The 14,190-nt window shown below is 38.0% G+C and overlaps 1 protein-coding gene across 1 annotated transcript in view; it reads right to left on the minus strand.

Moving 5' to 3' along the window:
* Window positions 1–7,165: 7,165 nt before the first annotated feature.
* Window positions 7,166–14,190, minus strand: part of BZW2 (basic leucine zipper and W2 domains 2) — a 64,338-nt gene continuing 57,313 nt past the window's right edge. The window contains exons 12-13 of the mRNA XM_061198528.1: window positions 8,313–8,435; window positions 7,166–7,630 (exon numbers count right to left, since the gene is read on the minus strand). Of these exons, the coding sequence (XP_061054511.1) occupies window positions 7,602–7,630; window positions 8,313–8,435 (152 nt within the window). The 3' untranslated portion in view covers window positions 7,166–7,601. The remainder of the gene's footprint in view (window positions 7,631–8,312; window positions 8,436–14,190) is intronic.

The following is a 14,190-nucleotide window of genomic DNA, read 5'->3' on the forward strand; positions in this document are numbered from 1 at the left end:
CCAGATTCTACTGTATTTAGAAAATGTGCTGCTTATTCCTACTAAACCTGCTGCTGTACTTATCCACGGTAAGCTACTGTAAAGAAGAAAAAAAAAACCCCAAATACATTTTCATTTCATTGCTCAGTAAGAAGATAAGAAATTGAGAAAAAAACAGTTTTTAGAAGAACTATAACTTTTCAGAAGGTGTTCCCGTGCACTTGGGAATGAGTTCATATTAGCTAACAGCCAATTCCATAGCTTGGTCTGAGTTATATAGTTACAGGGCATTGACATCCTTTATTCTCTTAAATTAGCAAAGAAGAAGGAAAACAAAAAAAAATGCCTCCCTGAAGCATTCCAGGTCAGCTTGCCCCCAGAGATATTTTTCGGTCTCTGATCCAGGCTTCAAAAAACGTAGTGAAATCTATCATCTCAGTAACGCCTTATCTTGTGCCAAAGCTTGGTCCTGCCTTTGCTCTAATTTTCCTCCTACCCTTATGTCTTTTAGGGATGTGTTTCAAGATAACCTGACACCTGAAGCTTAAGTTAGGCCAGTGGTTCTTAAACCTAACCATGGGTCAGAATCACCAGGGACGCTTGTTAAAATAGATTGCTGGGTCTACCCCTAGAGTTTTGGATTTAGCAGGTCTGGAGTGGATCCTGACAATTTACATTTCTAGCTGCTTCCCAAGTGATGCTGATGCCGTTGGTCTGGGGTCTACACTTAGAAAACCATTGGGTTTTCCTGTTCAAAGGGAAAGAGAATGTTAAGAAACGTTCCAGCATTTACTCAAAAGGATTTTTTCTATTGCAAGAAGTCAAGACTGTCTGAGTTGAAATGTTTTAAACTCTCTCATACCTCTTAAGAATACTTAAGGATACAGAGGAGACAGGAGCTTGAGAGAGCTAGGGAAGAAATTATAGAAATTCAATAGCTTTTGAGTTAGTCTAAATCAAGTTCCCATTCTGTGAGGCTGGGTTGCTTCAACATGCCTATTCCTAAGGGTTTAGAAACCAGTTAGTCCAGTGGTTCTCAATCTGTGGTCACTGGTTCAGCAGGAGCAGCATGACCTGGGAACTTGTTAGAGATGCAAATCTTCAGGTCTTAGCCCAGGTGTACTGCATCAGAAACTCTGGAGCTGTTGTCAACAATCTGTAATTAACAAGCCCTCCAGGTGATTCTGATGCATGATAAAGTTTGAAAACTAATGATCTAGCCCAGTGTTTCCCTTTCTTAGGTCTGTTCTACGATGGAGACCGTAGGCTGAGGGGTTCACAGTTGGTCAACATTGTGTGGTCAACACCCACAAAAGTACTGTTGCAGTGCCTGGCTAAACAATCCTCATGAGAAAATATTTTTGCTTCTTTTGGAAACAAATAAATCATAGGGTCAGATCATTTTATAAATTATAGCCCCACCTTTTATTGGCTCTGTTTCAGAGAATGATACAATCAATAATGATGGATTTCTATCCAGCACATTAATCCAAATTCTCACCAAGTAGCAGTCAGGCTGTGTTCCCAATGCTGAAATTTTTAAAGAAGGTATAGGAACACATTAGGATGAATTTCTGATGAACCCTTTAAAAAGGAATTCTTAATACACATTTGTTCATTTATTCATTCAAACATTTCCTGAACACCAACTTCCTGGAAGCTATGCTGAATGGCAATCAGAGATACAGTGGTGACCAAAATACAACCCACCTCCTTTATTGAAGACCTAATGGACTGCAGAAGTCAGCACAGGAGTGGACCTTGGTAACCATCTGGCTCTGTGGTTCTCAGTGTGGTCCTGACACCAGGGGAATCAATTATCACTGAGAAGTTGTCCTCAGACCTTGTCCCAGACCTACTGAGTCAGAAACTCAGTGGAGGCGGGGAGGTGCGATCAATAATCAATTTTAAGTTCCTTGGGTGGTCCTGATGCATGCTGAGATTTAAGAACCAGCAATCTAGCCTCATTATATTTTACCTTTCTTAGGTCCCAGACCTAAGAATCTGAGAAGCTGATGAAAACAGAGTTTTGCTTTGAACTTTGGATGTTCTGAACGATGAAGGCCCAGTTTAAGGACTGATCTTGTCCAGCCCCTTATTTTACAATTAAGCAAAGTAAATACCAAGAGTTAAGTAACTTGCTAATTAAGTTAAACAGCTAATTAATGACAAAATGGTGCCTCCAAGTTCAAGCCAACCAATTCCAAGTTCATTTCTCTACTCCTCTGCTTACACAGCAGCAAAAGCAAAGTGTGGGAGCAAGGACACCCAGCTGAAGCCACAAGAATTTCAAATTTGATTAAAGAATCTGTCTTGCCCATATCAAATGGGATACTCCTTCAGATAAGGCAGGGATAATTTTCTTTCTCGTAATGACTACTATGAGGAAATATATGCAGTCCAAAACTATCTCTGATAAGCAGATATGCACCTAGGAATTATTCTCTGTGCCAAAAGAAAATAGTGCAACATTTTGGTTCATTAAAAAATAGTGTCCTCGGGCCTTCCCTAGTGGCGCAGTGTTTAAGAATCTGCCTGCCAATGCAGAGGACACGGGTTTGAGCCGTGGTCCACGAAGATCCCACATGCCGCGGAGCAACTAAGCCCGGGAACCACAACAACTGAGCCTGTGCTCTAGAGCCGGTGCTCTGCAACAAGAGAAGTCACCGCAATGAGAAGCCCCCGCTCACCGCAACTAAAGAAAGCCCGTGCGCAGCAACGAAGACCCAACGCAGCCAAAAATAAATAAGTAAAATAAATAAATTTTTAAAAAAAATAGTGTCCTCATGTTTCTTATGTTCTTGCTGAAAGAGCTGCGTATTATTGTTCATAGATTGACCGGGTGTGCTTAATCACATACCAGAGAAGAATTAAACACAAAAAAAGACAACGAAACAAGGTAAAGTCGAATAAAAGAAGGCACAAACGAAACAATACTGCATGCAGCCACCTCAAACACAGGCCAAATGAACCTATGCTGTCAGAGCTCAGGATGATGATTTACCTCGAGGTGGTAGAAGTGGAGGCTGGGAGGCGGCATCTTCTGGGACTCTGCTCATGTTTACGTTCTTTATTTGAGCACTGCTCCCACAGGTGTGCTTAATTTCTATTCAATCCATAGACTATGCGTTTTTCTTTCTTGTACATCAATATATAGTTGAAACATACACAAAACCAAGGTGTAGAGACTTTAAGGACGCAAAGATTCGCTCTAAAAAGTTTTCACGGAAGAAATATTTTATTTCCATCTATTCCACAAGTAGAGGGCCATGGCAGTTTAAAGGCATCTGTCAGGAGGAACATTGAAGCCTATCATTTTTCAGAAAGACAAGAGTGTAAAGAAATAATCGCCATTAGCGGGGAGAAGTTGAGGTCAGACACGCTGAATCAACTGAGTCGGGGACACCACTTTGGCTCAAACCAGATGAGTCTATAGCCATGCAGGACCTGATGTGTTTCCAGACTGCTGCTTTTCTTGGCTTGACAATGAAATATTTTAATTTCCCCACTTCTAGAATTTTACAAATTGGACCTGAATTCCAGAATTTTAAAACTTTCATATTTTTAGAGGTTAACAGATAATTTTTCAATTTCTTATTGAAATGATATTGCCTGGGAGTTAAATACCTTCAAATGTATAAATAGCAAATTCAGAAAATAAGACCACATTGTGTTAACATTATTTAAATTCCTTGACCCAAATTCCATTTCTATTTTTTTCTGAATAACCATAAGATGAACAAAGACTTGTGTAAGAATATTTTAAATGGCTATTTTTAAAAGCAAAAATTTATAAAATACCTTATATTGAACATAGTCATAATTGTGCCCCATCCATACCAATTATATATATTTTAAAATCATGTATTTGAAGGACAGTTACTGATATAGTATCAAATACCACTTAATAAAGAGCAGAATAAAAGAACTGGTACAGAATGGACTTAATTTTTTAAAGAATTAAGCAAAACCATATTTGTAAAAATATAAAAACATTAGAAGTTCTCATTTCTGTGGCAGAATACTATGTGATGTTTAGTTTCTTCCAAAAGCTTTTCTATATTTTCCAAAATAAACATGTATGAGTTTTTAAATTATAAAGATATTGCATGCTCTTTCTAAAGAAATCCAAGTATACAGATTAAAAAGAAAAAAACTCTCCTTCCCCTTTCCTTCTCCCACCCCTGCCCAAGACTTATGCATATCTTTCAATACAGAGAAAAAGTGTTAACTTTTTATAATCAGATTTTTTTGGCTTTTGTGTCATGCTTTTCCCATGCCACAGTTATAAAGCTATTTCCAAATTGTCTTTTGTGCTTTCATTGTTTTAACATTAGTTTTAATCTATCCAGATGAAAAACTATATGGTTAACATACAGTTCTAACCTAGCCAGGAATTATTTTAGTATGTAGATTCGTACTACTGTGGTAGCCAGCCTCCAAGATGGCCCTCAATTCTCCCCACCGCCTGGTAGTCACACCTCAGGCAGACCCCTTCCACATTGTACCAGGGTTGGTCTGTGTGACCCAAAGAATGTGTAGATGGGATGTATGGGAGGTCATTTCAATATTAGGTTATTAAAGATGGCTTCCTCCCAGGGCTCCCTTTCTCAGACCACTCATTCTGGGGAAAACCAGCTGTTAGGCCATGAAGACTCTCAGGCAGCCTAAGGAGAGAACACTGTGGTAAGGAACTCAAGTCTCTGGCTAAAAGTCAGCGAGGAACTGAGGTCCACCAACCACTGCTGCTGGGCTACACCCCACAGGCTGGCAAGCCCTGTACTCCGCCAGCCTCAAGACCAAAGAAAGAGCCCCGAGGCAGCAACAGGGACATTAATGGTTTAATGGATGGGGGATCTTACTTGTCTGAAGCAAAGTCCTGGAGTGACACGCCATGGTATACGGCAGATGTCAGGCAAGACACCAGGGCAAGACGCGGCAGCAGTCTTCGGTACCACGGGGAGAGGGAGGTTACCAGTTATAGAGGGAATTGATGTCAGGTTGGCTCATTGGTTACCAGGGAAACCACCTGAGGGGCACGCCCCTTTCAAACTATCTTAGTAGAGAGTTCTGATCTAAAGATCAGAACAATCACCAGCTGGGGCCAGGGTCAAGTAGGCATTTACTGATTAGACACTATGATTAGGAGGGAAGGTCAGTCATGTGAGGCAGGGACTGATTGAGCAGGGGATGTAGAGAGAGCAAGAGAGCAGGCATCTTGAGTGGCCTGACCATACAACCCCTGGCAGCTTGGAAGCAGACGCTACAGCCTTCAGAGGACTGCACTCCCAACCAACAGTTTGACTGCAACCTCAGCAGAGGCCGAGCTCGAAGCCACCCAGCTAAGCTGCTCCTAGATCCGGACCACAGAAACTGATAGGATGAATATCTGTTGTTTAAAGCTGCTAAATGTGGGGATAATCTGTTGTGTAGCGATAGATAACTAATGTAATTACTTTTATAATTAGGACAAGTTTTATTTTTAAAAAGAAAAAGAGACACTTGTCTTTCAGAGAAAGAAGGGGCTTTGGTTGAATGATTTGTTATTAAGTTCTTGCTGATAAGCATCCTCCCTCTCCCCCAATGCTTGCTTACGTGAAAATCACTATCTTAAGTTTGTTTGGGAAAAATATTATGCGCTAGAAAAGATAAGTATTAGTATTCTACAATTCCTATAGTTTATAGGCTACAAAATTGATTTCCCAGATGTTTATTCAATAGAAGTGCTAGCTGAAAAAATTTTTGAACTGTAGAAACTTACATTCTCATAAATAATTTGACAGCAGAATATAGGAAAAAAAGTGCAAAGGCGTGGGACTCAGAAGTGGGACCTTTAGTTCCATCTTGGTCACTAACTCTAAAACCTTGGACAACTGTGCTTTTCTAGGTCTTACTGTGGACCCTTTGGAAATAGCGGGGCAAAGTCAAATATCCTCTACTGCAGTGCCCTTCGCATGTTTTACACATGATCCCCTAAAATGAAGGGGGACATACTGACATAAAATTAAATATAAAATACATAAAAGTTGACATATAAAATTTTTATGACAAATTGAATGTAATTTGCATTATTTTATCTTTAAATATATTCGTCAAAACATCGGAGATGAAGATTGAACTTGATTTACAGGGTGTGCCTGTCACGTATCCTAATTGGCAGTCAGCACTTGTCAAATTAGTTTGCCGACTTTGTTTTCAATGAAAATTATTCATTTTTTTCACTTCAAATAAACACATTAAATAGGCACTCTGTAACGTGACTACCGTTTAACTTCATAGTTCTAATTTTTAGATAGGTGGAAGGGTAGGTAGATGATGGAGGCTTGCCATGAACCGAGGGACTGGAAGAAATCAGATACCCCTCCCTTCGGTTTCCTGCTTTTCTCTCAAGGGACTATGCTATAAAGGCAATGCATTCTAGAATTGTCTTTGTTGAGTACCATATGGTTTTCATCTCCAGGGCAGTGTACCATATTGGGGTAGATGAGTTAATACTTTTTTTTTTTTTAAGTAAGACTCTCTTTTTTTTTAAAAAAAATTAATTAATTAATTAATTTATTTTTATTTTTGGCTGTGTTGGGTCTTCGTTTCTGTGCGAGGGCTTTCTCCAGTTGCGGCAAGCGGGGGCCACTCTTCATCGCGGTGCGTGGGCCTCTCACCATCGTGGCCTCTCTTGTTGCGGAGCACAGGCTCCAGACGCGCAGGCTCAGTAGTTGTGGCTCACGGGCCCAGTTGCTCCGTGGCACGTGGGATCTTCCCAGACCAGGGCTCGAACCCATGTCCCCTGCATTGGCAGGCAGATTCTCAACCACTGCGCCACCAGGGAAGCCCGAGTTAATACTTTTAAAGTTCTTTATTCTATGACTTCCAGTCATTCTTGGCTGCAGTTATTCTGTCCTTATTATTTCCTGTGTAGTGAAAATGACATTCTCATATATAGATAATAATTATTATTAATAATATCACTTCCTGATATTACTGCTATGTGCCTGTATTTTGGGGTTGATTTCTATTTCACTACAAAGATAAGTGAAGTGTATTAGTTATGATGATAAAAGGAACAGAAGGGTTTTCATAGACAAGAACAATTCAGCATTTTGGATGGGAAAAAAAGCCTAACACTGAAATGTCATCTGTGTAAGAAGTCAGGACAGTAAAGAAATAAAAGCTCTGAAAATATAAGCCCAGATTTTTAAAAAGCCATTTATTTTAAAAAACTGGTTTGTCAAATCACATACACGAGCAGATACACAACTACCAAAGTGGCCCTGTAATAGACACCAGTGGGGCATTCACCACACAGTACCTGAAAAATACAGCTAAAAAAGAGGGGTCTGTGGAGTATTTAATTTCAGACACCTGCTGGACTCCCTGCTGAATGGCTTTAAGTTAGCATATAGTGAGTGAGAGGTAGAGTCCCAAGTATAATAGCTGATGCCTCAGGGCTCCATTTAAAAACAAAACAAAAACAAAAACCATTTCCCCCGCTGCACAAGGGAAGCCTATCCTATTTTTTTTTTTTTCCTTTGTGAAAACAGAAGCCAAGTTTCTCTTCTCAAATGGTTCAGCATTCCCAGTAAGAGTGTTGTGTGGTGACCTAGGTATTGTGCTTCTTGAGCCGTCTAATTTTCTTCACCTTCAGATTCAGATTCTAGGAGAGAAGAAAGAAAAGTCAGGTCATTTCTTCTGAGACACCTTTAAATAAGGTCATGAAAGAGTTTCTACTCTATCTCCCTCCCCCACTAAAAAAGACATTTTTGCCTAGGCATCCATTTACTCGGTAAGAGAGTCATATATGAGGGCAGGCAGCAAACTTTTGCTCCTTTTTGCTTTTAAACGAAATTACCTTTCTAAAAATGCAACGTGCTCAGAAATATTATTGGTGACTAAAACTATTTATATTTTTCTGGATCTGCAACTTTTCATGCTTAGTTGGATTAAGTCTCATCATTATTGTTCTTCCAACTTGTATTGCCATTTTAAACACCAGTCAACTGGTAAAGGTGCTATAAAAATCGATATAATCCCATAAATGTGACTAAGCCAAATGTATTTTTTTTCCTTTCACAGCTGCTGATTATTTCTTCCTCTTTGTCCCTTAAATTTGGGGTAATTTAAGAGGTTTTGGTTTTGTTTTGCTTATCTTGCAGAAATTTTCATTGCCTTGATTCAGAAAGGAAGGCTAAGAGGTGGACAAAATGTCTGATATGGAACACACCTCAGAACTTTAGTTTTAGGAAGGCAAGAAAAATCTGTGGAGGGGGGAGCTATTTTGAATTATAGTGAGAAAGGATTTGCTAAATGGTCACCCGAGTTGTTAAATGGAATCATACCTTCTTCTGCGTTTTGTAACCACTCAACAAATTTCTTCATCTGGTCAAGAAAAACACTTTTGCCTTTGGCAACATGTGCTTCTTTGTACCATTTCAATATCGCTTCTTCACTCAGCACATCAGCTGCAATTTCAAATCAAAGGTGTCAAAGTTACAACATACATGTCATGTTTTAAAGCAACTTCATGTCTCACAGTTTAATAGAAAGCAATCACTTCAAATATTAAAGCTCTTTTATAAAAGAAATTCGTATTGAAACTTATCAGAAGACAAGAACCAATCTTATTTCCATACAGCGCAGTGCCCTATGTATTTTAGTAGTTAGGGTAGTGATGGTGATGGGACTGGGGCTTGAAAATCTCACAGTGCTAATTTGCTGGTAGGCAACTAGGTTATTTTGTAATTTTGCCAATGAATCAGCAATTCTAGCATTTCAGAACACTCTGTGTCCTGCCACCAACTGCAAACACATCTTGATTAAGCAGCAACCACAAATGACTGGTCTTTTAAGGGGATTTACTTCAGGAGGAAAAAAAAGCAAACAAAAAAAATGTAGACAGGATGCAATAATAATGTTAATAATTAAATATAATGATGAGCTTCCTGGGTGTACCATGGGACCAATACACACATAATCCAAAGTTCTACATTACTCTATCGCTAAGTCCTAAATTTACTTTCCCACAGCACAATATCTAAATCACATGAGTAATGTTTTCATTGTACACTGTTAGGAGAGAAACAAAAAGTGTTATCTATTAACTAGTACCTAGAACTCTAAATTCCACAACTATGCCTTGATACCCTCAAGTTACCATTAACTTAGAATATTTAATGTTAAGAATAGAAAGGGGAATATGAAAAAAATAGCCTACAGACTTTGCCAATGTTCTAATGGGTTATCTTTTGGGATTTTGGTGTGGGAAATGAGATGGAAAACAGATAAAAAGGATTTATTATTGTCCCCAACGCCTGCCCAATCCATTGCAAATGCTGATAAATCATTCTAATGATGTTTTTGCAGTTAAAATATATCTTTAACTTATGAAAACAAGAGAAATGATTTGATACTGGTTTCATTCAAAACATCAGTGATCTTTTCATAACAAAACCTTTGTTTTTTTAAAATTAATAATTGGCTCTTGGATTCAATTGAAGAGGTCAAATTGACTAAAAATGCACATGACTGGTTTTAGAAAATATAAAGTTTGTTTTACTTTTTATTTTGGTCATTAAACACACTACATTTTGCAAAGGAAGAAGGAAGTCTGGATTTATTCATATATAAGGACTAGACATAAAAATTATAATCAGGAGCCCTAAGGAATTACTCTTAGCGTCTAGTCTTTTAGTTTCTTGTGTTTCCAGCTCCACACTCCCCACTCACAATGATGAAAGGATTCTCCTACCTCTTGCCATCAAAGTCCAGTTTCCATAGCAATGAGGAGCAGATGCCTTACAGCTCAAGGAAGTGACCTGTTACTGGGTAAGATGGCTTTGCAGAAATCTTTCAGGAATCCTAATTAGCTCAAACATGGATTTTTAAAGTCCCTTTTATATAATGTTTTTATGACATCTTTAAAATGCCTGTGACTTAGACCAATAATTTCCAAACTGTTTTGATCATGCTCCCCTATCAGTAAGACAATTCTGAGTGTGTACACACAACATATGTGTATCTTTTGTTTTATAAATTATATGCATGTACTATATAACTGCTATTGTTAATGTTATAAAACAAAACATAGAATTAAACATGTAAAGAGAAATTCTCTTTTTTCTCCTCGCCTTAATGAATCATGTTATGACACAACGTACAGGTTGGAAAGGCAACAGAGAGTGTAGTTTAGCGATACTCTTTGTCTCAGGTTTTCCTTCTGAAGGTTGAGAGCTCATTCTCTGAAGGTTGAGAGTTTTATTGCCCCACAGAGGCCGAAAGAGGCCATGCAACTACTAGAATCCTTGTCAGTGACTGTGCTTGTGAAAAGGACAATACATGATCGGTAAAACTTATAGGATGTCTCATCCACTGAAAATCAGACAAACTGTGCAGAGCTGAGTTCTTAGAAGAACCTAATTTAGTAATAAACACCTGCTGCAAGACCAAATTTCTAGTCCCAGGGGAATAAATAATAAAGAAGGGACATAAGCACCTACACAGGGCAACTTTGAGGCAAAGCACGAACACCAAAAAGAAAGTCAACTTTTGTGTAGGGAAAAGTCTAATCTAAAAAGGAAGGAACTCCTTGACAAATGAAGAAGAGAGAGAACTTTTTCTTCCCACTAAGGAAAAGTAGGGAGAGGAGTTCATTATAACTGGGAGATGAAGATGACAAAGTGTTGGGATCTCCCAAAATGCATACTAGGAATACGGAGGATCAGTAAAAGTACAGCAAGAAAGGAAGACATTCTACAATTGCACAGAGCCCCCTCACATTACAGTACACTTCTCTCCCCTCGATGTGGCCAACTTCTTCATCATCTCTGGTGAAATACTTGTGTCCCTTGAGAGGCTTCCTTTTTCTTTCTCCAAGTTAGCTTCAGCTCTGAGTTAGGGGCCCCTCCTCTATCATCCTTTCACTCCTCATCAGCATCTATCTGTATGAGCCTTATTTTAGCCACTGACAGGGTGATTATGATTCTTGATTTTCTTCTACACTCTGAAATCTAGGAAGTCAAGGACTATTTTGTTCATCATCTCATTCCCAGCATTTAATAACATAAGACTTGCCATCTAGTTTGCATTCAATAAATGTATAATGTACAAATCGATGAACTTGATGAGAAAAACTAAATATGTCTCAATGTGTAGAGTTATAATTCAAAATTTGGGTTTTCATGAGGGTCAAAGAGACAATATTGTAAAAGTGGTTTGAGAACTGCAAAGTTTTAGGTAACGTTAGTTATTTAAATATTTAAGTTGAAAACTGTGTCACTTGGAACTTAGAAAATTCAGTACTTTTTATTAGCAGTGTCACATAGGGACACAAGTCAAAAATAATTTACCTTAAGAAAGCTGGCACTATATGGTGAGAAGGCAAATAACCTTTTTTTAGAACAAGAATAAGAAACTTCTTTTAGAAGAATGTGCGTGAGGAACAGAATTTAACCTAAGAAATATCTGCAAACAATAAAAGCCATGATAGAGATACCAATGGTACTTGAGAAGGTAGTTATATATTTTTCAGACCTACATGCTGAGACTATGGTACTTAGCTTCAGGAAGAAAGAAAATTATTTTAGAAAGTGAATAATGTGATATTTAAAAAGTAGTGATGGATTTACTATTTTTCCTACTGCCTTAGAAATATAAAAATCTAGATTTTAGTACAAAAAGTGAATCTTCACTAAGTGACCAATCACCACTTTCTCCTTTCATTGCCGAAAAGCATTATTATTTAAAGTTTATTCATTTTTATTCCACTGTTTTTAATATAAAACATCTAAAAATCTTTTAATAATATCATTCATTTAAGTAATTAGGTTTTCAAAGGGGACGTGAGGAATCATACCCTCATGTTTCTGTTATCCTCAAGTTCTGGAAATACAGTAAGGTGGGTGTATGTAATAGAGACTTAAAATGGGAAAGAAGAAATGATTTCCATTACATTTTTGAAAACCTGCTTGAAAGCAAAATGTCAACGGATCCACATCACTAGATAAAAGAAACAAACAAGACACTATCTGATATTTGTAAAATGTATATGTGTGTATGGAATTAATGATAAGTATAATAACCATGTTACCATAGTTCATGGGATTTGTCACTTCTGGCATCCGATACCCTTTAGGCCAGTGGTCCCGGATGAACAGGCACAGCAACACCTGGAAATTTGTTAAAACGCAAATTTGCGGGCCCAATGCTGTACCCACTGAATCAGGATCCCTGGGGAATCTGTTTTAACAAGCTCTCCAGGTGAGTCACATGCACACGAGCACTGGGGAAGGAGTGCTTTAATACATGCTGTCCTCAAGCCTTCGTAGGCATATGAAATACACAACAAGAGCACCCAAATCCTCATAAAAACAAATGAAATATATGTCTCCAGGGGCACAAGTGTTTGTTGGATGAAATAAGGTCAAAGTAAAAAGTACTATTCAAAAAGGAAGGTAAACACAGTAACTCCCCTAACAGTAGTATGGAACAATCATTCCTTGGGGGTCCCATGTTCTCAAGAGAAAAAATGCAATTATTTTACTAAAAAAAAAAACAGCCTGTATGTACAATTTTGTGGAAAATTATGAAATTACCTAGAAAATGACATTTAGTTTTAACTTTTCAGTGATATAGTTCAGGTTTCCATTTGTAAAAGCTTCCTGATTTCATTTCCAAATAACTGAGTCAGAATAAAACTGTTACTGACACTTATCCTCCTGTGTTCCCTTGGGCCTGCTCATACTTGCCACAGACCTTACTAACTGAAACAATCTATTTAAAAGCTGACTACCTAGTGAATCAACGGCCTAAGGAAGAGCTAATGCCTCTTCTTTTTACTTCTCAGTGCCCACTGCTTGGTTATTTTATAATTTCAGGTCACTGTTCCTTAGCATTTGGGGCTGAAGAATAGGAAATAACTCAAAGCAATCAGTTTTGCTAGCTGTTAGTAGTTGTTATAAAAAGTTTAATGGGGAAGGATGTTGGCATTCATTAATGGTTAAAATGAGAAATTCGAAGAATAGGATTTTGATAGTTTATATGCCACTTAAATGCCTTTACTGATAAAAAGCAGTTTATTTTTTGTTTGTTTGAATTAAGTATAATAATGAAATGAGGTATTGCTGCAGACGAGGCTCAAACAACTACGTCTCAGTTAAAAACAAGGATTTGGTAAGAGACACTGTTTGGTTGGGTTGGCTATTAAACAACAAGAAAGGAAATTATGTGTTTAGGCAGCTAGTTTATAAACAGTTTGCTTTTCTGTAGTGCAAAATATTGACCACTCATGAAGCGAATATGAAACCTATCCCACAGGCCTCTCTACCAGTTTAAAATGGAGCCAGCTGCGGCCGGTGTGGACAGAATGGCCACTGGCTGTGGGGGGGCTGCTTCTCTTTCTTGGCTCCTGGGTACCACAGGTGGGTTGGCCATAGGACCTGCAGGTTTGGTTCTGATGGGTCACCTAGACTTAAGACATTGCTATCTCATGACCACATCCAAGAGGGTCAATTCAGATCTGGCCACAGAAAAACACCTATTACTGAATTTCAAATGGGACTTGGCAGTCATCACAGTCTCCCACTGATATGAAAATTGTGCCAAATACCTTAGTGCTGAGAAAGCAAAAGATCACCCAAACCCTTGTGGGCAAGATGTATGCATTTGAAGAATCTGGACAGCCAATTAAAACTCTTAGTGAAATGCTATTAAACATTTAAAAAATAGCTAGTAATCAGTAACGTAAAATTTTTACATTCCAAATGCCCAGCTTGTCATTCAAAATAGACAAATTTAAGAACACATCAAAAAGAAAAGAAACATTTGGTTGGTATTAATTTATACTTTAGCCTTTTCTGTGTTATGCCATTTAAGATAGCAGTAACTTCTAATAAACATTTTATAATGTTCAAAACGTATCATTTTTTAAGTGCTCCTTTCCCCCCGCCTCATAAAACTACAAAAACCTAGACCAAAGAAGAGTCCAGGATCATTTTTTTTTATATACTATAGGTATAGAGATTGAGATCAGTTAAAACCCTAATAGCTAAAGATGTTAAAAAAAAAAAAAAACCCTAATAGCATTCATTTTTAATAAACTGGCTGTGCCAGTTGTCATGGCAACCTAATCCTTATAAATACAATAACAAGACAGTAAATGTGAAGTTCTAAAAATAGTCATTTCCTTGGAAAACAGGAGAATGGCTGGGCCAAATAACTAAA

The sequence above is a fragment of the Eubalaena glacialis genome, chromosome 8, assembly GCF_028564815.1.
Source record: "Eubalaena glacialis isolate mEubGla1 chromosome 8, mEubGla1.1.hap2.+ XY, whole genome shotgun sequence".
NCBI classification, from domain to species: Eukaryota; Metazoa; Chordata; class Mammalia; order Artiodactyla; family Balaenidae; genus Eubalaena; species Eubalaena glacialis.